Genomic DNA, 24,506 nt, shown 5'->3' with positions numbered 1-24,506 from the left:
TTCACACACTTCCTTGGGAAGGAAGTGAGGTCTAGCGTCTTAGCTATGGACTTGGCAGCATTATCTGAGAGGGTTCTAGTGTCCTCGGAACAAGACACTACCAAAACAAAATCCACCTCAGCAACTTAAACTTTGTGATTTTTCCCATCCAGGGCTTTTTGGCGAGAAGTTTGAGGCTACAGTAGCTCTGATTGATAAAAGTAGTCTTACAGATCTCTATCCTTCTAAAACCTTCATGCGTGTGACACTGAAGATTTCTTACTTTTAGAAAAGATTCGAAGTCCAAAGGTAAAGGAACTGTCAGTACGACGAATCACTCTTGGTCGACTACAGTGGGTACCAAGTCACTATCATTCTCTTTTATATATAAATGATTGCCATTTTCAAACACCTTCTCTGGTGCAGTTGTTTTTCTACAAACATGTTGATATCAAGCTGGCTTTTTCTTTTTCACTAATTTGATTTGGATTGATCTTGAAAGATCCTCATGTTTTAACTCTATACATATACCAAAAGCAATTATTCTCGTGCCAAGCCACCAAGGATGAGTTTGGGTTTCTTCCTCACAGACACCTGTTTGCCTTTGTCCGTCGGGCTGTTTTAGTCATCAAGGAGCCCAGTCTCAGCTCTTATCCCTCAAAGATTAACACACTGATTCCCTATAGCACGTTACTCAGAAAGTTCCTAACTCAGTCTATTAATTTGGCTCTACATTCCAAGAGTGATCATCTTATTCACACAGACCTTAGTAAATTAGATCACATATCTAAATGGAATATTTGTAGATCACTTCCACCACTTTACTTTGATGTTTTCCTGGTGAGCCACTCAACAAAAGCCATCAAAATAGACTGATAGCACTTTTCCCTATTTTGCCATGGATCCAATTACACCTTAAATTCAAGGGATTGCATTGGGTATTTTTTATTTCATTTTTACTAGTGATCCAATGCATTTTTCACTATTAACTACCATGTAATTAATTCGGAGCCTGTTCCCTTCCTACGTTTTTACAGAGTGGGTCTATCACTCCTTACTCCAGTTAACGTGAATACAATTGAGATGGTATTGGTGTGACCACCTATATATTTTGTGCTCTGTGATCCTTGTTACTTATAAATGTCTCAGTGTAAAAAAATAAAGAATAGACAAAAAAGGTTACGATGTTAGAACTGTGTTCACTGTTGCATGTTGATAGGTCTTTGGCAGCCCTATTTCCGCACCTCAGATGTACCAGACCACCAGGAGGTTTAGATAAAAAAGTAAGCACTTTAATGCAAGACGCAAAATCTTCAAAGAATGAGTCACGTGACACTCTAAACAACATTTTGAATTATCGGGATGAATTTAAAGCAGATATTTCTTTCAGGGTTTTATTTTTTATTATAACTTAGCTGATCCAGCACTTGTTGACAATAAAATGGTGGAAGACAGCAAGGAAAGGAAAGGACACTGGCCGACTCTGTGGTGGATTGGGCGGAAACGTATCAACAACAGACACAAAACCACTAGTTATGAATTTGTACTCTAGATAACTCATGAAGAAACATAAAACTTTATAAATAAAATACATAAATAAACTGTGTTGAAAAAAAGATGCTACATTGCATCCACTCCCATTAAAGTATTTACATTTGTATAAACACAAAAAATAATCTTAACTCATGAAGAAACATAAAACTTTATAAATAAAATACATAAATAAACTGTGTTGAAAAAAAGATGCTACATTGCATCCACTCCCATTAAAGTATTTACATTTGTATAAACACAAAAAATAATCTCACTATTTAATTCTGTGAATGGAAATCTAATCTCAGCCCATTCAATATAGCCACTGAAAGATATAACATCACAAATAACGTATTGAGGGTAGCTAAATAATCAAAAACATATATAATGTGAAGAACTTACAATCCACCTTTTCAGAGTACCAATAGTAATGAAAAAATGTAATTACAAATGAACACTACTGCTGAAACAGACAACTGTGTATATATGTGTTACATTTGTGTTCGTGGACTTCAAAATACATACAAGAACATGGAATATACACTTTAATAGAAAGTATTAAGCAAATACAACTCTAAATGTTGAAAGGTATCAACATAATTACCAAAAAAGGGGATAATGGAGGAAAATTGTGGTAACAAATAAGAAAGACTAAGCTCTGAATGACACCACTTAATAAAGCTGTTAATTATGCTTAAAAGAAACCTGCTATGTAAACATTACCAAATATCCAGATAGATAGTGTGTGTATTTCCCTGTGCTTCTAAAATTCTTCCGCCTTGGAGGCATATAGCGCCAGGGGTGACTGGCTAGGAACACAGTGAAGATGGACAAGTAAATGCTACAAGCTTCTCGTGAGAGCTTCTGTGTGAAGCTTGGTGTCACATTAAATAAGGCCTTAAAATACCTAATAAGTGGTTATTTTGTCTTATAAGGTTTGGTGATAGGCTCCAAGTAGTGCTACACACCTCACATTACAACTCCTTTCTTTCGCTTTCATTCTCCAATGACTGAGTTAATTTCCTCCTTTTACCCCTGCAGTTTCTCTTACCCTCCCTTTCACCTTGCTGTGTCCACAATTTCTCCCTTTTTTCCAGGCACTCAACATTTGTGGTTGCTTTGCGCTTCAATGCCTTGTACAAGTAAAACAGCTAAATAAATATCTATTGTAGAAACAGAATGCAGGTAGTTTGTACGTACAAAGGAGAGGTAAAACCTACAAATGTTAGGATATTATTTTAAGAACACACAAGAGTTGCACTGAGAGAATTGATATTGCTGTTGCCATTTTAGCTATTCAAGAAGTAAAAACCAAGTAAACATCATAAGACAACAAGTGTAAGCGAACAAGCAAAATGATAATGAAACCATGCCCCCTCTTAGAAATGGTCTGCTGTAAACAAAAGCAAAGTCCAGTTTGTTGCCATCCACCAATATACATTCAATGGTAGCCGCTGTGTTGTTAGTTCTAGGCCATCCTGCTATGGATAGGACAGAGCTGGAGGTAAAGACTCGTGGTACTGTGTGATTCCAGTGAATTCTACAAAGTAAGGTACTGCAGCCTGCTGCAGAAAGAACTGGAGTCTGGTCCTCCTGGTAATGGTAACTTATGTCAGCCTGAATCAGGAAAGGGACCGCTTTTCAAACCATCATAGGGCATGCTTTGCAACTACCACATTTGGCCGAGCGTTTGTTTTGTTTTCTGTTCATTTAATCTCAGGTCCTTGGCAGGTACAGAGTACAACAAAAGTAATTAGTGAGACTTGCTGTGCAATATGAACAAGCTCTGTCGAATCCGATAGATCTGTCTTGTTGGCATTTTAGATACATTGCAGACCTACTGACTTTGGCAAAGTTTGTTTAAAAATAAAAAAAGAGACATTGACTTTGTACACTAACTTTTGGGACCAGCAGAGGTCCTTTCAGCTAAACACAAAAGCCCAAAGGGAAAGGCGAAGTCATATGAAGCATGGAGTCTTGCCACCTCCCTATTGGCTGCCTGTTAAGTTTAGTTGGTACAATCCATTTAAATAAAAGACAACCTGAGGTACAATCTGGCCGCGATTCCTCCTGGATAGATTAACACCATACAGGTACACTTGCAGTCAAACACTCTCCCTTTGTGCATAATTATGTGGTAAGTAACAAATTAGCTTTGTGATAGTACAGGACTGCACAGCGGGTGCACCCATATAAATCTGCAAGCACGTCACGCCTGCACTTGCACGTTTCTATCAAGTACATGACACATTTGACAAGAAAAACGAGAGTTGGTGTTGAAACATTGGAACACTTTCGCCATCTAATTGAAAACTCAGTTTAATGAGCAAGCGTGGTTCGGTGAAATATCGAAGAAGGCACGCTGCATTCTACGTTCCCTAAATGATACTCTCCAAGTAGATACACACCCAATGTGAAGTGAATAATTGGCTACGTACAAAACCCTTAGGGTAAAAAATACAACAACAATAATACAAAAAAAGTACCTGAATATGCCAGGCCCCAGAGAGCCTCACCTCCACCCGAGGCAAGATGCGAGAACACTTACTTCATCACACGCCGAGTCACCGGAGCGACTCCTTCCCAATTACCGGTGCAAACCGAGACTTGCACCGTCAGGAGCGCCTTCTTCCACAGACAGCGCGCGCCAAACGCGGTTTAGTCACTTCTGACAGAGAAAATATGCTGCGCTTTGAAAACCTTTAACACCCTCAAACCTAAAACGCAGCGCAGCCGGTTCCCACACGTCAAAGCAACATCATCGGGTTTTGTGTTTTCTGAATATAATTGGAGTCCTTTTTTATAGTAAAAAAAATCCGGGAGGCAAAAAATGATTTTAATGAGTATGTCTTCGAGTAAGGGTTGCTGCGCCATTAGTAACTACCGATTCAAAATATGCGTGTATTTCTTTTTCCACAAAGGTAGGCAATGCAGCTTAGCTGCTTCAAGGATGCACTTACTTCATGAACTGTGTCACGTAGACAAGAGTGGTATGAATGCCAGGAGACAATCTAATAAAGTAAATATGACCAAAATACTACATACTGCATATAAGGCTGAAAAAAACGTTTTCAATCAAAAGCCTTAGCGTGTGCTAGGCTCAGGAATAACGATAAATTTTCATTTGCGACGCTAGAGAATGAATGGAAAGGGACCCCAGATTGAAGTTGAATCCCCCCTTACAAATTAGCTTAACTGTTGACTGGAGAACCAGTGGAACTGGATTGTAATCCCAGCCTTGGTACATGACCGAAAATTGTGTAATCTCTGGGTAATTCATCAAGTCTCCTTCTACCGAAAATAATGCATCTGTCGAATATAATGCAATTGTACATCTGTAAAATGTTAAGGAACTGTGTGATTAAATTGGGTGAGCCCACAATTCACTTAATGGTCTTGGATCTTCTCCAAACAGCTCACTAGGTTGCCGAAATGCTGACACTCAAACATTGATAAAGTCCTGACGGATTTGCATATGGCCGGGGCTAAACTGGGGTGGCACGGCGAGCAAAAGAATAATGGATTTTACCCAGATTTCTTGACTGGGGGTGAAGGTTTTGATTTGCTCTGCATTCAGTCCATCAATTGTGTGTCTTTTGCTTTCTCGCTCTAAGTGCGCCGGGTATGCCCAGATGTGGGTCCCAGGCTCACTGCGCCACTGGATTCAAGCTATCCTGGCTGATGAGGGGTGAATCCCAGAAACCGGTTATAGGATGCTTGTTTCTGGTCCAGGGAGGACCTGGCTTGGCAGTTTGGTCTGGACTGTTCCCATGAGGCACTAGATCAAGACTGATTTGCATATGGCCGGGTCCAATCTGGGGTGGCAAGGTGAGCAAAAGAATGATGGATTTAGCCCAGATCTCTTGAATGGGGTGAATGTTTGTATTTGCTCTGTATTCCGTCCATCAATTGTGTGTCTTTTGCATGGTTGGCCCACTGCAGGAGGTTTCAAAACAGCACCAAAAAGTCACAAAAGAAGAAGGGTCGGATATATGCCCTACGTATAGAAGTGCTTCTCACAAAATCGAACAGTGGCCTAGTGGAGGGTTTTATATTATTGGACAGTTTTTATATTAACATCATTTTTAGCCGAAACACAAACATCACAACAACAAGGACAGTGTATCATTCTATGAATAAGAATTACATGATTATCTAGAGTCCTCAAGGGAATACAGTCAAATCACTCCATAAGCCGACTGTGGAGACCCCTTAGAGTAGTTTTGCAATATAGGCAGGCACTTCAACAAGGCCCAGTACCCATGTGGTGTGTGTACGTGTGTCTACATAGATGTATATGGTAACAACAGTTGTATTCAAACCAATCGATCCAGATTATAGCTGGTCACTTATTCAATTCTTTTCTTGGTCTGCAAAGTACCCATATAACAGCTCCCAAAGGTCTCAGCAAAGAATTTGCCTTGCACAGCCAGTAAGTCTAGTGCACTTATCTATGTATCACCCTTAGATTCCTCCAGTGAGATACATGTATTATCCCTAAACAAGCGATCCATATAGGGGGGGGGGGAATCTCTTTTCAACAAGGAATTTTATAATATATGGTTATACTGCGAAAGACACAGTTGGGTTGTCCACATTGGAATGGCAGGAGAGGCAAACTGTGTATGTCCAGCCCCCTTGACCATACTCCTGAGAGCCCAACTTGAGCACTGGACAGTTTGAATAAGAGATCTGGGCCTAGACACCTCTACATGAGGATATTTTGCTAAGGGCCTTTTACAATCCTTATTTTATTACTTTTGACCGGAATATCTGGCAAGTTGGGTATTTGGTTGAGCCAGTGAATGGCAAATTGGGCTTGTACTGCTGCTATAAACACAGAGCAATATGCAGACAATGGATTAGATTATAAGGGCTCCTGTAAATTTGTGGGGATAGAGAACAGGAATTACTGCTCCGATCGGAGTCATGAGACCCACAGGAGCACAGCAGATGCACTTTGTTTCACCATGGAGATTTCAGATGAGGAAGGCAGATAAAATCTTGGGGTGAGTTGCATGGTAAAAGGAGGAATTACAGTCAAGTCAAGTCAAGTCATAAAATTTGTATAGCGCACTACATACCCAGAGGGTTTCAAGGCGCTTAGGAGGGGAGGAGGATTATTTGTCAAATATCCACGTTTTAAGCTGCTTTCTGAACGCTAGGTGGTTCTGGGTGAGGCGAAGGTAAGCGGGGAGTGAGTTCCATGTCTTAGCAGCCAGGTATGAAAAGGATCTGCCTCCCATGGTGGTCTTGTTAATGCGAGGTACCGTGGCGAGGGCTTGGCCGGAAGAACGTAGTTGGCGGGAGGGGGTGTAGAAGGACAGTCGAGAGTTGAGGCAATCTGGTCCGATGTCGTAGAGTGATTTGTGTGCGTGGGTAAGCAGACGGAAAGTGATCCTCTTATTGACGGGTAGCCAGTGGAGGTCTTTAAGGTGACCAGAGATGTGTTCGTTGCGTGGGATGTCTAATATGAGCCTGGCTGAGGCGTTTTGAATTCGTTGGAGTTTCTTCTGGAGTTTAGCGGTGGTGCCTGCGTAGAGGGTGTTTCCGTAGTCCAGTCGGCTCGTGACCAGAGCGTGGGTGACTGTTTTCCTTGTTTCGGAGGGGATCCAGCGAAATGTTTTTTTGAGCATGCGAAGAATGTTGAAGCAGGAAGAGGATACGGCGCTGACTTGTCTGTTCATTGAGAGTGAGGAGTCCAGGATGACGCCAAGGTTCCCTGCGTGGTCTGTCGGGATGGGTGCTTTTCCAAGGGCTTCCGGCCACCAAGAGTCGTCCCATGCAGAGGGGGATGTACCTAAGATGAGGACTTCTGTTTTGTCTGAGTTCAGTTTCAGACGGCTTTGTTTCATCCATTCAGCAACTTCTTTCATTCCTTCGTGTAGGTCAATTTTGGCGGTGCTGGGGTCATTGGTGAGAGAAAGGATCAGTTGGGTGTCGTCCGCGTAAGAGATGATGTTGAGGTTGTGTTGGCGTGCGATGGCTGCGAGGGGGCTCATGTATACGTTGAAGAGGGTGGGACTGAGGGGGAATCAGACTCAAAATGACTGATCCCCTGGTAATTCTTAATTTCTAAGGGGTTATCCACCGGATTTACTGCTCACTCAGTATCTGTGACTAATAACTTGGGGGATAGGCGGGGGGAGGGGGTCCTTAAGGTGGAGAATTCCAGAGCCCTAGAAAGCGGCCTTAAGTCTCTGAATGTTCTATACGTCTATGACTAGTCCTGTCTGTCAGTGAATTACTTTACTAGTTTGTTTCACCAGCAATCACAACAGGCTTTTGATTGTGACTGTAGCCGAAATTCTAGAATTTCCACTATACTAATAAAAGAGTGCAAATGCACCAAGGACAGGGTCCAATAACTCAAGCTGCTTTCTCTCGTTTACGAAGATGTTTTTGTGGGGATTAAAAAATGAATAATCATTCAGAGCTGTACCATTTTACTGTGATGATTTTTACATTCAGTGTTTTTTTAGGAAACAGGTATTCTGCGGCAAACTGCATCATAGTATCTTTCCAATGTGGTTTCACAACCTCCTAAAAAAAGATAGTCCCGACAGTTCATACAGCACCTACTGGTATAGCCAGGAGGCAGGGGTCTTGCTTATGTATAGTGATCAGTTTTCCTTGGCCAATAAGAATGCTGTAACAGCTCATTTGCATGCAGCATCCAGGATGTTCCCAACATACTTTGGGGGGGATCAACAGTGCCACAGCAATGGGATTAGAGCAAATACAACATGTGCCTGACTTGTCTTGAAGGGTGCAATATTTTTGCCCATAAGAGTGGGCTTTGCAGTGGGTAAGTTAGAGAGTAGGGGAGGAGACAGTGTGTCACTTGTTGCCCATAAGAGTGGGCTTTGCAGTGGGTCAGTTAGTAGGGAAAAAGAAGACAGTATGTTGCTTGGCAGAAAAGTGCTGGGCAGTGGGACAGCAGAGAGAAGAAAAGTTGTTTGCCAAATTTCAGGTTATTAATCACTGCGCCTTCCACCAATTAAGCTCCCAAAACACATGGTACGATTGAAACAACAGTGGCAAACTGAGACCACCAACTTTCAGGCTCTATAAACTAGCATAAGAACCTGACCTGCTCACCACCAAGTTTGTACTCCATCACAGGAATGCATGGATGGCATACTGGAGCTAAGGTCGGTGAGCACACACAGGATGTGATGGAAACGCATGAGGAATCTGTACCCTAAAGTGATGTATAAGGGAAGCTTGCACTGCTGCTCGTGCCGAACTAGTTCTTTATATGAGAGAAGCTTGCACAGCTGCTAACCAGTTCATAATTGTGTGTGGCAGCTCATACCGCGATTTCACAATCTGCACGTGTTCTGTGTGTGAAGTAAGCTTGTATGGCCACTGCCCATATTGTACCCATTCTCTGTAAGCATGTATATGGTTTTTCCATAGCGCGAACCTGGCCAAACTGTAGTAAGATCTACAAACTGTAAATCTTACACCCATACCAATTCTGAAGAACACGGTTTCATTAGTAACATTTGTGTGAGTGAGCATCACACCTGTTGCTGAAATACTGACTCATGTGCATCTGTGTGAGTGTTCCACTGCTCTGCTTCTGGGCCTGCTCCAGCAGTCCTCTCTGAAAGAGACACTTGCACTGCCGCTACCCAAGCTGAACTTGTTCGTGGTGGGAGATATGCTCTCACTGCTGCTGGCTGTATCATACCCGTTATTTGTTGTTAGTCCTTTTCACTTCACAGACGCATTTTTTTCATTTTGTTTAAGGAATTGAACATTAACTCATGCTTTACATGCTACCAATTTAACTCAGAAGCCATCTAATAATGACTTTTAATCCCTACAAAGCCATTTAAGACACATAAAAAGATATCAGAAATAAGTCCGTCCCAAGAATTAAAAGATGTTGCTGAGTAGGTGCAAGTTATGCTGTAAGTTTTTATGAAATGAAAATAGTGCAATCCTTTTATTGTTTATTGAAGATACATACGTGTGGTTCTTGCAAATGTCACCCTCATTCAAATTCTATTTAAAAATGTGTGTTGAGGACTCTAAAACCTCTGAACGCTATGGGAATTCCTACTTTAATTGTTGAACTTAACTGTGCTCGTGACTGTGCAATAGTTGTATTTGTTTCTTCTGGAAGGATATTGTGCAACATCTATTATGTATACTTGCTGAAAGTTATGATGCATTATTTTGAAATGCAAATAAAATATTTTTTTTAAAATGTGTGTTGAATGCAACTATAAGTCACAAATTATATTATATATATATATATATATATATATATATATATATATATATATATACACACACAAATAGAACAACAACATTCAGTCCAACCTGCTCTTTGCAGGAAGTTCTGGAAGACACCCACCCATATGGCGATCAACAATGCAAACTATGTTAGACCTAAACATAGTGTGCACTTTCACTTTGGATATGACTGTGAAGGTAATAAAAGATATTTATATCTGCTATAGACAACAGTTGTATTTTATTCACTAAGGCAACTAACAATCTTCCATAACTGGGACTGCATTAAGACTGTACTGCATGGAACCACTTAGGAATCACTCACTGGGAAATAAAAACTCTTCACAGCATTACAGAAGGGCAGTCGCACAGGATCAAGTGGCCTGCAATACAAGCGTGGCTAACTTTTTGGTAGCCATGCCATGGCAAGCAGCAAGAGAGGAGTACAGGGCCAGGCATCAGTGAGTTTCAAGCACCCTTAAAAGTCAAGGGACCAGCAGTCACACGGGGCCGCGCTTCAGGCAACCATGCAGGGCCAAGTGCCCAGCAAACCCAAAAGATAGAGACTCCTGCAGAAACAAACTACCACACGCCCGGGAGACACAGTGGGCCAACCATGCGCTATTTAGAAGGTAAGCACTTGGATGTGCGACAGGCCACTTGTTGACCATATCCTCCTGCACCGCAGGTCAATGGAAGATGCAGGTAGACAACTGCCCGTGCGCGATGGGCTCTTGTGATAACTTTGACAACCTGTGACGTATGCACCAATCACATAATGTACCTCGTGCAGCCCTTAATGATATACCGTTACAGGCACAGTACCACACAGACCCTCCCGTGAAGTGAATGCGCTCCGAGAGCCCTCACCTCCTCTTGCTTCTCCTGTCCGGCCAAGTCTGCGTCCCGGGGGCCCTCCCTTGCGGCCAGGCGGCTCTCCAGTGCCGTGACCAGACTCCGAAGTCCCCCGCAGATCCTGCCCCGGCTCTGGTCCTCCGCCCGGACGGTCCTCTGCCCCTCAGAGTCCGAGGAGCCCGCGCTGCAGTCCGACGCAGACGGGGGCTTCACGCCGCCCTCGGACAGAGTCTCGGAGCCCGAGGAGGAGGCGGACAGGCTGGGCGAGGACGAGGAGCTGCTGCTGCCGCCGCTCCTCGCTGCCAGCGGGGAAAGTGTCCGCTCCATGGTGCCCGCGGGTGTCAAGCGTGCCGCGGACAGGACGGGCGGCAGGGCATGGCACTGCCCGGGCCAGGTCAGCAGCTAGGGTGTCGGACCCCAGTCCCTCCTTCACCTCTCGGACTCCTCAGCGGGCCGTGCTGGCAGCGCTGGGCTTCTCCGCGCTAGACATGCCCCCGCGCGGCTCCTGTTGCCGGTCTCCCCGCAGCTCTGATGATGAGCCACAGCGACGCCTCCAGCCGCCGCTTCCCTGCCAGAGGCTGCGGGACAGCGGCTGACAGACAGCCGTCCCAGCCAACGGGGCGCCGGGGGAGGCGGGCCCTGCCAAAAGGGAACACCTGAGCGAGCCGTGAAGGCTCCGGGCAGTGCGCGCGGGAAAGGCAGCGGTTGTGGAGAGCGTTCAGGCAGTGGATGGGTAGATGTTCCTGTCCTGCTGTGGAGTTTGCAGCTACTCTCACGGTAAGGCCACCCAGAGGGGTCAGTGTAAAGTGCCGCTACGTTTGAAATGGTTCCCTTCACCTGTTCCATGGCCTTTAACTTCACATTCATCTATTGGATATCCCCGGCCTCACCCTTGCATGCAGCAGATACTTTTGACACACCTATGCAAGCCGACCCTCTAAGAAAAAGGAACCGGTGCTAGTTAAACTCCAAATTAAAGTGTTTTGATGGAGGTATATCCGCCTTTTTGGGGAATGGGGAATTTGGTTAACGCCTGCTCAAACGCAGAGGGCTCCCGCGGCCCTGCATACGCTGTTAGCACTAACTCGAAGTATTCTCTCTAAACGTTATAAAAGGCCAAATTATTAATCTGCTGAAAGGAAGAAGGGTTGACCCCTGAGTAAGCGTGGCACCTCTACACAAGTGTTGCAGATTTCTCTAGGTCCATGCAGGAGAAGCTCGTCTAGTCCTGTTTTTTTTTATTCTCTGCAGTCTGTATTCTTGGACTGTTGTCACTGTCATCCAATTATACAACCAGGACTATAAACTCCAGAATGCACCGAAAAATCCTGAAGTGGATTATTTTACCCACCATGGATATGAGAGAATTCAGAGCTCCAACCTTGCAGACAGGAAGCGAGAATGCCATTTTTAGAATCCAAATGCTTTTTTTACCTTTCCTGTATGTGGAGAAAGACCCCGATTCAAAGCACGCAAAAGGGCAATTCATTTCCCCTGAAATTTTTAAATCTTCGTCTGCTCTGTTCTCATTTTAACCAGACTCTTAAGTACTCTATACTTTCTCACTCATTACCTCAGACAAGGAACTGAAATTATGTATTTCTTCACGTTTACTCTATCACCAAATATGGCCCACGGATCGATTTCTTTTAAGTGTGTACAGTTAGGCTGTTTAAAAATATTCTTGATCTCCTTCAAAAAAGACACTTTGAAGCTTAGCTTCGCTTTTGGTATATCCAACCAAGCATCTCTTTTCAATTCAATAAGATTTATTCGGTTGAGATAACATCGAAAATAAAGGCACATATAAAAACATGATTAAATCTGTACAAATCATTATACCAATAGAATACAATCTTAGCATTAGGACACATTTAAAACCTCATACTTTTCCTTAAATTAATTGATTTTAAAATATAAGTAGCAGTATTAAAACAGATATCAGGCTCCTGCAGGGTACACAGCAGGCTCATAGCAGCATTCGTGGTTAAAGTGCAATATTTTTTAAACAGGGGTTTAAGGAAGGCAATACGGAGGAGCAAATATAAGGAGAAAGTGCAAAGTGCTCTGTTCAGTATGTCCATCACATGGGCACGGGGTAGCGGGATACTTTTTAACACAAGGAAATGCTACCAGATGGTGGACAAGGCCTAATCTCATTCTTGTAAGAACGAATCAATGTATCTCTATTGATTTAAATGTAGCATCAAGCCTGAAAATTATGTTCTTCCTGTTACACAGAATCCTACATCTAATATCACTACGTGTTGGCTTTGGCATTATCCTTGAGTCATTTTGATTTTGACAGCAAAACAAGAAATGTCCCCAAATGTTAAAAATATAAAAATAAGTGAGGACAAAGTGATGGTGCAGTTTCTCTGAAAAATAAATATTAGATCAAAAGTTTTATGCAAACTCCATATATTAGCAACAGGTACTATCTAAGGACCATGACAGTTTAAAAAAAAAACACAAACTGGTTGTCCATAGAAGATCCTCAATAGGACATTTCACAATTTTGTTTTGCTGCACCTAAGTATATAGATCACCCCCACACTTTTCAAGAATTTTTTTTATCACATCTAAAATCGTCGTATGGTAGTTTAAACAATTTCTACCCATCAATTTAATCCTTTGTAGTGAAAAAATTAAAAGTACCCAAAATGCAAGGAAAAGTGAACAAAAAAACCTAGGACTATTTGAAAATTGCACATTTCATGAAATCTCTGCATCATAGTTTCCCTGTATCTGGGGAAATGTAATCTGGGCATGTAGAAACTTTTGCAATTTTGAGAAGTCCTATTTCATATCTTTAGAAGCTACGCACGGCAGCTTGCGATATCACAATATCATTATTAGCAAACCTATTGTGAGTTACATTTAAATCATCCCAATAAGTGTCCAAAATGCCCCGGTAGTAGCGCATGTTTGATGCTGTATTGAACTCGGCAAATTATCAACAATCATTGGCAAATCCATTGCGTCTGGCTCTGGCTGTCAGCCTTTTGGCTTTGGTAATTCTTGTTTTGTGGTCTGCAAAAAGCAAGTCAAGTCAAAAAAACGTTATTTTGGCTGTAAAAGCCATAAAAGCACAATGTATATACATTTCATACAGTAAAAACAGTTGTTGGTAAACAGACACTACAGTCAAGGATGAATATTCACAACGTCACAATTTGATACAGTTATTAAATGAATTTATATTATGATATGAATTATCACTGCCAATCTTTCCTACCCCACAAGGTTTAACATACATGGAAATCCAGGTCACATTCATGGGAATTATAAAAACGGTTAAAAACTAATTCCTTAAAAAAAAAAATACATTTAGAAGAAAAAACATTAAAAATATTTTGCCAAGTAAAATTATTTGGCACAATTCTCTAAAAAAAAAAATGTATAGAGACATAAAACAATTACATTTGTTAGCGGGAAAGCAGCATCTAATTACCATCCTTTTTCCCCTTAAGAATGCCTCTGCGTATACATCACAAAGCAAATAGATATTTTGAGGTGACAACTACAAATAATGGGGAGGTTTCATATTTAAGTAGCCTAAAGACCTCAACGTAATTTCTGAACCCCAAATTCCTGCAGAGTTGAAGTACCCACCTCGATCTGGGCCTAGTATAAGCAGGACAAAACAGAATTACGTGACGTTCTGTTTCCTCTGTTTCCAGAGGAGCCAGGACATTCAGCTTTTATTGCACCCTTCCATTTATCCGCAAACGCACAGAGCGGAAGCGTACCATGCCTAAATTGTCAATACAATTTTTTTGTTATAAATGGTTGGATGCGATCTAAAGCCATTTCTAGTTTGTACTGCTGCTTAACATCAAGAAACCTTGAGGTCAGGCAAAAAGAATTCATGCTCTGGGTCAACAAGGCAAGTTTGTGTTCTTTAAAAACAGCGAGTAAGGACTTTTGAGGTATACTGGAACATATCTCTTCTGGGGTGGACCACATATTTGGCCACCCCAGCGAGAAGAAGCATATATGCCTAACATAAGACGGCAAAGGTAAGTTGGCTGCTCCCAATTTGGACATAACATCCCTCAATTTCTCCCTATAAGTAGCTAACTCAGGCATGCTCCAAATGCGATCCAGAGAAAGGAGGGGGCGAGAGTCAATTAAATCAGCAATAGGGCCGTGCACAGGTCCATCCTAAGTGGGATTAGGGGCGTGCTTCTTGGAAGACCCAGCAATTGCTTAATAAAAGTATTCTCTGTGACGCCTGCCAGTTCGCACTGCCAGACAAAGATGGCCGCCCAGTAACGCGCATGCGTGAGGGGGTCAGGCAAGAGCCTAAAGCCTGACTTCTCCGCTACTTTGGGCTTAGCGTTCTATTGTTCTCATTGCAGGTTGCGGCGCGTCACTTCGTTGAGCCCTTTCCTTCGGTTCACTGCTGTCCTAGTTTGGCGTTCTCCGTCTTCTGCTCCCTCTCTTGCCCATTGCTGATTTGGGAACTTAGTGTTGTTTCTAGCTAAGCCTGGGAGCACTTTGAGTGTCTCTTTATTGCCTCAGTCTCCCCCGAGCTACTTAGATGAACCTCCGTCTCCTCAGCTTATTGGACGTACCAGATTTTCCTGTATTCCCTAATCTCCTGAGCCGGCTGTCTTTTCTGTGTCCCCTTGGGGACTCTTCGCCTGTGTTTCGCAGTTCCGCCTATCGGCCGGACGCATAGTTTGTCGATTGGCCGGACTTGCGGAGCGTGGGGTTTGGAGTTCTCCAGGGGCATTGTGGGAGCTGTGGTCCACCAGGTAGATTCTTCCTCAATTCTTTTCTTTCTTTGGACTCACTGGTGTTATTAAGGAAGCTGGCATTCATCACAGTGCAGGGGCACAAAGAACTGGTAAAGCGATTTTGCGCCTCAATTAATATTACTACACTGACAAATGATTTCATTGTTGCTTACATCTGCATTGCTATGTTTCAGATAAGCTAATCCGAAGGCCCATAATTGCTACAACCCTGATACTTAGTTCACCCAATTGCACTGCATGGTAAGAAGAGGATAGAACCTTATCACTCTTATATATTCATTGAGAGACCTGGAGAAATATCTTCCTTTTCACCTTTTTCATTTGTTGGCATGGTTCAGTAAATACGCTTGAAAACAAATCGATCTGTAGACCTAAGAGAAAGCTTGACATCTTCTAGGTAAAAACAAATAGTCTATGTATCAAGTAATTGATGATTATTTACTGTTGTTTTGTATTAACCTGATTCCTTTTAGCGCTTGCTTCCACCTTGAGGGTTACCAGTCCATGGAGTCCTGTTTTCTCCACTTCATTCCCTTGTTTTGTTCCCTCCTTTCTCTCCATACCATCATTGTGTTCTAGTGTTTGATAGACACAATAGGTGCAGGGGGATGGGTTGGGCTTGTCTTCGGTTCCTGGTACTCCTGCGGAAACTACTCTTGGATCCTTACACCGACAGAGCATGAGATGAGCAGTGACCCCAAAGTTCTGCTTCATATAAAGAGACTCCCCTTGCTTGGGTTTTTCAGTGCAATTTTTTGGGACATTCAGGATACCACCCATCGATTGTGTTAATTTCAAATTGGCCTTCTTGATTTGGGTCTCCCAGTCCATCTTGTCATTAAGAATGATACCTAAGTAATCACATATGGACACTATCTCTAAGGACCTACCCTCCAATTGGGGATGAGTACAATTAGTAGTTTTAGCATGGAAGACCATATATTTAGTTTTCTGAACATTTATCTCCAGATTCCTATTCCTACAGCATACACTAAACTCATCCAATACACGCTGCATACCCATTGGTGATTTAGACAGGAGCAGCGTGTTATCGGCAAACATTAGGGCCAGTATTTTACGATTTGCTAACCTTGGGGAGTCTATATCCTTCACTGCCAAGAGGGTTTCGATTAGGCCATTTAGAAAGAGGGAAAAGAGGGTTGGGGCTAGCACGCAACCCTGCCTCACCCCTTTCTCCAGAGGGAAAGGAGCTGTCAATTCTCCATATTTTTGCAGATAGCCATGTCTGAACTGGGGTGGCAGAGTGGGCTAAAGAACAGTGATGGATTAAACCCAGATCTTTTGACTGGGTGTGAGTGTTTGATTCAGATGCTCCGTCCATCACCACCCCCCTTTTGTAACGCTTTTGGCCGCTATAAGTGTGGCAGGGTATGCTCAGACGGGAGTCCCTTGTTCACTTTGCCACTGGATTCAAGCAAGCCGGGCTGAAGACGGCTGGAATGCCAGAAACCGATCCTTGGAAGCTTGTTTCCGGTCCAGGGAAGACATGGCTTGGCAGTTCGGGCTGGACTGTTCCCATGAGGCACAGGGTCAGACTGATTTGCATATAGCCATGTCTGAACTGGGGTGGCAGAGTGGGCTAAAGAACGGTGATGGATTAAACCCAGATCTTTTGACTGGGTGTGAGTGTTTGATTGATTCAGATGCTCCGTCCATCACCACCCCCCCTTTTGTACCGAATTCTCCATTTTTGCCATATCTTACCCTCGTATAAGTACCTTCATGCAAGCGCTTCATTAATTAACAAAGATGGACCGGTGCTCCCATGTCACGAAGCAGACCCCATAACTGTTCGCCCCGGACCATGTCAAAAACGGACTTAAGGTCCACAAAGGTTAGATAGAGGCCCCCCTCCAGAGTAACTGTTTTCCAATGGATTCTTTGCAATCTAAAAATCTGGTCGAATGTCAAGATCTTGGACCTATATCCTGCTTGTAAAGGGGTTAAAACATTCATCTCTTCCATCCAAGATTGCAATCGCCCCAACAGAACACGTGAAAATATCTTTTGTGAAACATCAATAAAACTTATTGGCTGATAGTTTGCTGGGTTGAGGGGGGAGCCTTTTTTAAAAATTGGAATGATTTCTGCACCAGCCCAGGTCGAGGGAAGTGCCATACCCTTTATAATGACATTGAATATAATCTGTAGATAAGGAGCCCATACTACCTGTTCATTTCTGTACAGGTCAGCAGGAATTCTATCCAGTCCCAGTGCCTTGTTGGGAAGTAATTTACTCAATGCCAAGGTGACTTCCAGCATTGTGCATAGTGGTGGATCAGTGTTTAAGGGGATTTGGTCTACATCTATTAACCCATTTGCTGCTATTTCATCCATAGGTCTAGAATATAGACCTTTAAAATATACTCTCCCTGCTTCTTCCCCCAGATTTGGTTCTATAGCCGGGCTGCCTTCGGAATGGCCAGTTTTGACCAAATTCCCAAAGCTTCTCATATCTCTGGTATCCAAAGCTATCCTAATTGCTTACCATTTTTCATTCTCCCAAGCTCCTTTGGCATCGGCTATGGTATTTTTGTAATGTGACCTAGCACTTCTGGTACATATGGAGTCCTTATTTTTAAGCCCAAGCACCAGTGCATATTGTACATCCCTACATGCTTTGTTAACCCAGGGGTGTTTAGATTTTAAAACATGTTTATTATTTCCATAAAAAAAAAAAATTCTGCCAGCTTTGAACACATATCCTGATGGTTCATATTTATCAACAACAAAGATTAATGGCCTTGATCATTTTAACTTTTACAAAAAACAACGGCCCTTGACACAAAGAATTGAAGATTGTAATAATTATAGGCCACAATGTGCGCTATAACAACAAGAAAGTCCAGCCGGACTTACAATGTAATCAATAATTCAATAATCAGTTGGAAGAACAATAAACCAGTGGGACACAGTCCTGTATCCACAACGCTTACACAAACTTGGAGACAATACAAACACATGGGATATATCAGGCAAGTAACACAAAATGGAGCAAGAAAAGAAAACTTTACAATGTGCTTGCTTCACATATGCGGGGAACAAAACAGATTATGCACATAATAGTGAACTAGTGTTAAGCCCACATGTCATGTCGACGGCGTTTCGATCCATTCAAGAGTGGTGGATCATCATCAGGACTACCATTGTCTGCCTGATTAAAAGCCTGCAAAAACGTAAACAAGGGGAACATGTAACAAGGAATTAGACTTCTGTGTATCACTTGAATTATTTCTAGACTTAGAACTCCTACCATGCTCTTAAGGTGTTGCTAAGTCATACCTGTGAAAAGTGTCACGCAACCTGTGCTAGGCATCCACGGCGCAATGTGGTAAAACCATGCGGCAAAAACAAGGTGTGCAGTAATAATTGAATTTCCGGTTGGGCTCACATGCCATAGTGGGTAATATTTAAGTGAAAGTGTGGCTCACATGCCTAAGTGAAACTGTAATGGCAAAAGTGAAGGTGAACCAAAGGGAAGGCGATGAATTAATTACATTAGGAGCTGCCCCAGGGTTCCGAGTTGCTGGGGTGTAATTGGTCACAGCTATCTAGCCGTAGAATGCTCGCGTGCTTGTGCCTAGGTGAGAAAAGCAATAGTCAGCAGATGAGTTAATTAAACCCATCCCAGACCAAAGGCAGAAGGAAAGGTGCTTACCGAGTGCCCTGGAGGGGATGAAGCAGTAGGCTCGGCACCGCAGTAAGGGGGTCTAAGGACGTAAAAGATGAGCATCAGACTGCTGAATTAATCAAAGGAATAACTGATGCACATAACCACTATGCCCAGTGTGGCGCTTACCTGACGTTAATATATCAGGATAGTGGTACGGGAATCCTGGTAGCGCTACGGCTTGGGGCGAAAACTATTGGAAGTTGCCGCGTGGGTTTATGGTCAGGGTTGCGACGCGTCTCGATTATGAGGCACGGATCTGTGGAGCCGGTGGGGGTCCCAGAGATTAGGAGACCTAAATCGGTAAAATAATTAGCAGTTAGTGCCGCCAGCTATTGGGTTGCCGTGCGGCGCTAGGAAGGGGACACTTACCCGATTGTTCAGCTATTTTGGTTGAGCTGAGTGGTTGCCTGTATAACGAAGGAAAAAAGGAAACCTTAGCGACCCATACGTTGGCTGCAGTGGGAGAAGGAAAGGCGGGCGATAGAGCGAGGCTTACCTTCGTCCTCAATGGAACGACAGGAGACGTCCCGGTGCACGATCGCGCCGTGGAACGTCAGGCGGAGGGCGGGCTAGGCGGATATAGAATGTATCGGCCATGTCGGGAGGGAATGGTGGATGAATTAATCCGCCATCTTGGAAGGGGTAAGGAGTTAGTAAACATGCTGAGAGGAGGAGAAAATGACAAAGCATTCACAGGCTACCTTAGTTGTGAATGTGAATTGAGAAGGGGGGGTGGTGCAGGGTGATAAAACAACGTGCTTAAGTGTTGGTCTCATACATGCAGGCGTGATACACATTTTCATGCTTAAACACATGGTTTCATGGAGAGATTGCGGAACCATCATTGTAATTTACATTTGACCCAACAGTTAATGTACCATCATTAAAGCAAGGGAATCAGTGGCCATTACTGTTGTTGTTCAATTGGCTGAAAGTAATTGTTCATAAAAGTGAGGTCCAATCCTCAGTGCGGTTCAGGCCATTATGAATACTGTCAAAAAGGAGAATCATTTGAAGTTCCTCTTTGTTAAGCAGAAGTCCAATGTCTCCTCCGCGTGGTGGTAGTTTCACGCTCTTCAGGACAGTCCATTTAAGTTCATTGTCTGAGTGTCCTTTTGGCACAAAAGTGGTCCACCAGTGGGGCGTTGGGAGTTTTACATCGGATCCTGCTGCGATGTTGACCCATTCTTGTCTTGACTTTCTGCCTAGTTTGGCCAACATATACAAATTTGCAGGGACATTGGATTAGGTAAATAACATCAACACTGTTACAATTCGTGAAGCTTCTGCATTCAATGGTGACTTTATCAAACACAAAGGATTTACCCTCAATAGTAAATTCGCAGACATTAAAGGAACCATATTTTGCATGTCCTACCAGCGGAGTTTGGGTCCATAGAGAATCAATGGTACTCGGATTCGGGGGGCTAGGAAGAGCAGCACGAACCAAATGATCTTTTAAATTAGAACTCTTTTTATATGCAAACAGTGGCCGATCAAACTGTAGAGTGCCTGCATTAAGAACGGGCCAATGCCTCAGAATACTTTTTTTGAGCTCATTGGATGAAGGAGAAAAAGTAGTAACACAGGTCAGTCGTGTGACTGATTCCTTATTTTTAGGAGACAAAAGTGCTTCTCTAGGACAGTACCAGGCACGTTTAGCAGACGTTCTTACTAATCTGTTAGGATACCCTCTTTGTTTGAGTTTGTTGGATAGAATAGCTGCTTCTCTGAAGTAATCCTCCTTGGCATAGCAATTCCTTCTAATGCGGAGGAACTGGGAGTAGGGTAGTGAATCTCTAAGGGCTCTGGGGTGATTGCTATTGTAGGCTAGTAGAGTATTCCTCTCCATGGGTTTGCGGTGTAGTTTAGTATAGAGATGACCATCCAGATGGTATATATTGAGGTCCAGAAAAGGGATGGAATCAGTCTCAATGGTACTGGTAAATGTGAGCCCACAACAATTATTATTTAACCAATGGATGAACTGGTTTAGGTTAGCCACATCACTATTCCAGATTAAAAAAATATCATCAATATATCGCTTCCAAATAACGATATCTGATGAAAAGGGGTTGGAAGCTGTTAGAATAGAGTTGGACTCTATTTGATCCATGAATAGTATGGCCAAGTTGGGGGCAAAAACCGCCCCCATGGAAGTCCCCTTAACCTGTTGGAAATATTGTTGGTCAAAACAGAAGAAATTTTTTGTTAAACAAATTTCCAGTAGTTGAAGTATGAAAACAGTAGGCATGTGATGTGGTCTGGGTCTGGTGTCTAAAATATCCCGTATGACCAAAAGGGCAGCAGTCTGGGGAATATTTGTGTACAAGGACTCTACGTCCATTGTACAAAGTAGTTGGTTGCCTGCAGTAAAGGGTAATTCCTCTACAAAATTGACCATGGCCATGCTATCTTTGACATAACATTGGGTGTCTGGTACAAAATCTTGGATGAAGTAGTTGACAAACTTGCCCAAAGGCTCAAGAATCGAGCCACAACCCGATACAATTGGGCGACCCGGTGGTGCTGTAATGCTTTTATGCACTTTAGGTAAAGTGTATAGTACTGGTATGCGTGGAGACTTAGTATTAAGGAATTGGTGCTCTTTCTGATTGATAATTCCAAGGTCTAGTGCTTCTGTAGTTACTTTTAGGATAATAGTTTGAAGCTCCTTTGTGGGATTAGATGGAAGTTTCAAATAGTGGTCAGTATTGGCTAGTTGTCTTAGGATTTCAGTGGTATATTCGTCCCTGTTTTGCAGGACAATCCCTCCACCCTTATCTGCGCTTTTGATGACAAGGTTTTCCAGGTTTTTTTTGTGAGTTGATGGCTTTCTTTTCTTCCAAAGGTAGATTATAGGGAATAAATCTTTTTTTAGTTTTTAAGGTGTTAAGGTCATTGTTGACTAGTTTCTCGAAGGTAATCACCTCTGGGGGTACCATGGAAGCAGTGGGCAGGAAAGTGGAAGGTGGTCGGAATGGAGTATTAGGTACAACCAAGGGAGAGGGGTTCAGTTGGAAAAATGCATCCAAACGTACCTTCCGATAAAATCTTAGAAGTTCCGTTTGGAGCTCCAAGAAATCAGTACGGATAGTCGGTACAAAGGAAAGGCCTTTACTGAGCAGGGAGGTTTCTACACAAGAGAGATTATGTCTGGACAGATTGAATATGGGAATAGCTTGTGATTCAGACATTGTGGGTTCTACCATTTGTAGAATTTCTGCCTCGTCTGTCGTTCCACTGGAGGGTTGTGCCAGCCAGGAACCAGTTTCCCTCGACCCTTGGCAGGAGTGTTGGATTGGCCCCTGTCTAAAAAATTATTCCTGTTTTGAGGGGGGTGTCGGTTCGAGGGCCCAGAGTTGTCACTGGAGTCTGAGTTCTCAGATAAGTCAGCAGAGGAATCGGAGAACCCTACCAATGTTTGGCGTTGGTTAAATCTACCCCAGGGTCTTGAGTTGCGGGGGTTGGAGTATGCGCGTTCCAGGTAAAAATCTTTCTGGAGATAAGGATACGCTGACTCAATATGAAAAGATTTGATGTCTTTTTTGACTTTGTTCGTTTTCTTGTTCTGTTCAATTCTATGAAACTCATCAACAGTCTTCTGGATTTGGTCCAAAAGTTTCTTGGAATCAGGGACTAGACTATCGTCCTTAATTTTTTTCTCAATTTCTTCGATCTCAACCAGTAAAGTACCTAATGTCTCCGTGGCAATCTCTATACCCAGTACCAGCCAATGTCTAGAACAAGTTGTTCCAATATGACTAAATCCTTTAATGTATTTTGGATTGTCAGTGAAAATGCCAGGGACGTTTCTCACTATCAACCCTATAGGGATAATTTCTGCTTTTAAGTATTGTCTAAGCATTAGGGTCATTAGTTCCAAACGAACATATTTTTTCTTAAGTTTCTCAAGCTCCTCAGGGAGGGCAGATGGTGTAGTAGTTGAACTATTGTCAGCTGGGTCAGAAAACAACGACGGACCTTCACAGATTTTCTGAATGTATTCCAGTGAGTACACAGGGGGAGGTGCAGACATGATACAAACAGGGTTGACAATTAAGGTAAACAACGGGGTACAGTAAGGACCCACTTCAAAAGGAAGTAGATAGGATTAGATCCCTTGCAATCCAGCGATTGCGCAACATACTACTATAAAAAACAAGGGAACCCTCTAGGTAGGCAAGGACCTGGGGTATCAACTTTTACAAAAAACAACGGCCCTTGACACAAAGAATTGAAGATTGTAATAATTATAGGCCACGATGTGCGCTATAACAACAAGAAAGTCCAGCCGGACTTACAATTTAATCAATAATTCAATAATCAGTTGGAAGAACAATAAACCAGTGGGACACAGTCCTGTATCCACAACGCTTACACAAACTTGGAGACAATACAAACACATGGGATATATCAGGCAAGTAAAACAAAATGGAGCAAGAAAAGAAAACTTTACAATGTGCTTGCTTCACATATGCGGGGAACAAAACAGATTATGCACATAATAGTGAACTAGTGTTAAGCCCACATATCATGTCGACGGCGTTTCGATCCATTCAAGAGTGGTGGATCATCATCAGGACTACCATTGTCTGCCTGATTAAAAGCCTGCAAAAACGTAAACAAGGGGAACATGTAACAAGGAATTAGACTTCTGTGTATCACTTGAATTATTTCTAGACTTAGAACTCATACCATGCTCTTAAGGTGTTGCTAAGTCATACCTGTGAAAAGTGTCACGCAACCTGTGCTAGGCATCCACGGCGCAATGTGGTAAAACCATGCGGCAAAAACAAGGTGTGCAGTAATAATTGAATTTCAGGTTGGGCTCACATGCCATAGTGGGTAATATTTAAGTGAAAGTGTGGCTCACATGCCTAAGTGAAACTGTAATGGCAAAAGTGAAGGTGAACCAAAGGGAAGGCGATGAATTAATTACATTAGGAGCTGCCCCAGGGTTCCGAGTTGCTGGGGTGGAATTGGTCACAGCTATCTAGCCGTAGAATGCTCGCGTGCTTGTGCCTAGGTGAGAAAAGCAATAGTCAGCAGATGAGTTAACCCTCCAGGGGAACGACAGACGAGGCAGAAATTCTACAAATGGTAGAACCCACAATGTCTGAATCACAAGCTATTCCCATATTCAATCTGCCCAGACATAATCTCTCTTGTGTAGAAACCTCCCTGCTCAGTAAAGGCCTTTCCTTTGTGCCGACTATCCGTACTGATTTCTCGGAGCTCCAAACGGAACTTCTAAGATTTTATCGGAAGGTACGTTTGGATGCATTTTTCCAACTGAACCCCTCTCCCTTGGTTGTACCTAATACTCCATTCCGACCACCTTCCACTTTCCTGCCCACTGCTTCCATGGTACCCCCAGAGGTGATTACCTTCGAGAAACTAGTCAACAATGACCTTAACACCTTAAA

General features: G+C 42.9%; 1 protein-coding gene across 2 annotated transcripts in view; it reads right to left on the bottom strand.

Annotated features, from left to right (window-relative positions):
* MAST4 (microtubule associated serine/threonine kinase family member 4) overlaps positions 1–11,187 on the bottom strand; it is a 1,854,902-nt gene extending 1,843,715 nt beyond the window's left edge. For both annotated transcript variants that reach the window (XM_086960700.1, XM_086960701.1), the window contains exon 1: positions 10,633–11,187. In XM_086960700.1, the coding sequence (XP_086816826.1) occupies positions 10,633–10,944 (312 nt within the window). In that variant the 5' untranslated portion in view covers positions 10,945–11,187. The remainder of the gene's footprint in view (positions 1–10,632) is intronic.
* Positions 11,188–24,506: the final 13,319 nt, after the last annotated feature.

Source organism: Lissotriton vulgaris, chromosome 3_1 (genome assembly GCF_964263255.1).
Source record: "Lissotriton vulgaris chromosome 3_1, aLisVul1.2, whole genome shotgun sequence".
Lineage (NCBI taxonomy): Eukaryota > Metazoa > Chordata > Amphibia > Caudata > Salamandridae > Lissotriton > Lissotriton vulgaris.
The sequence above is the reverse complement of the archived record's forward strand: the minus strand, read 5'-3'. Positions and strand labels throughout refer to the sequence as shown.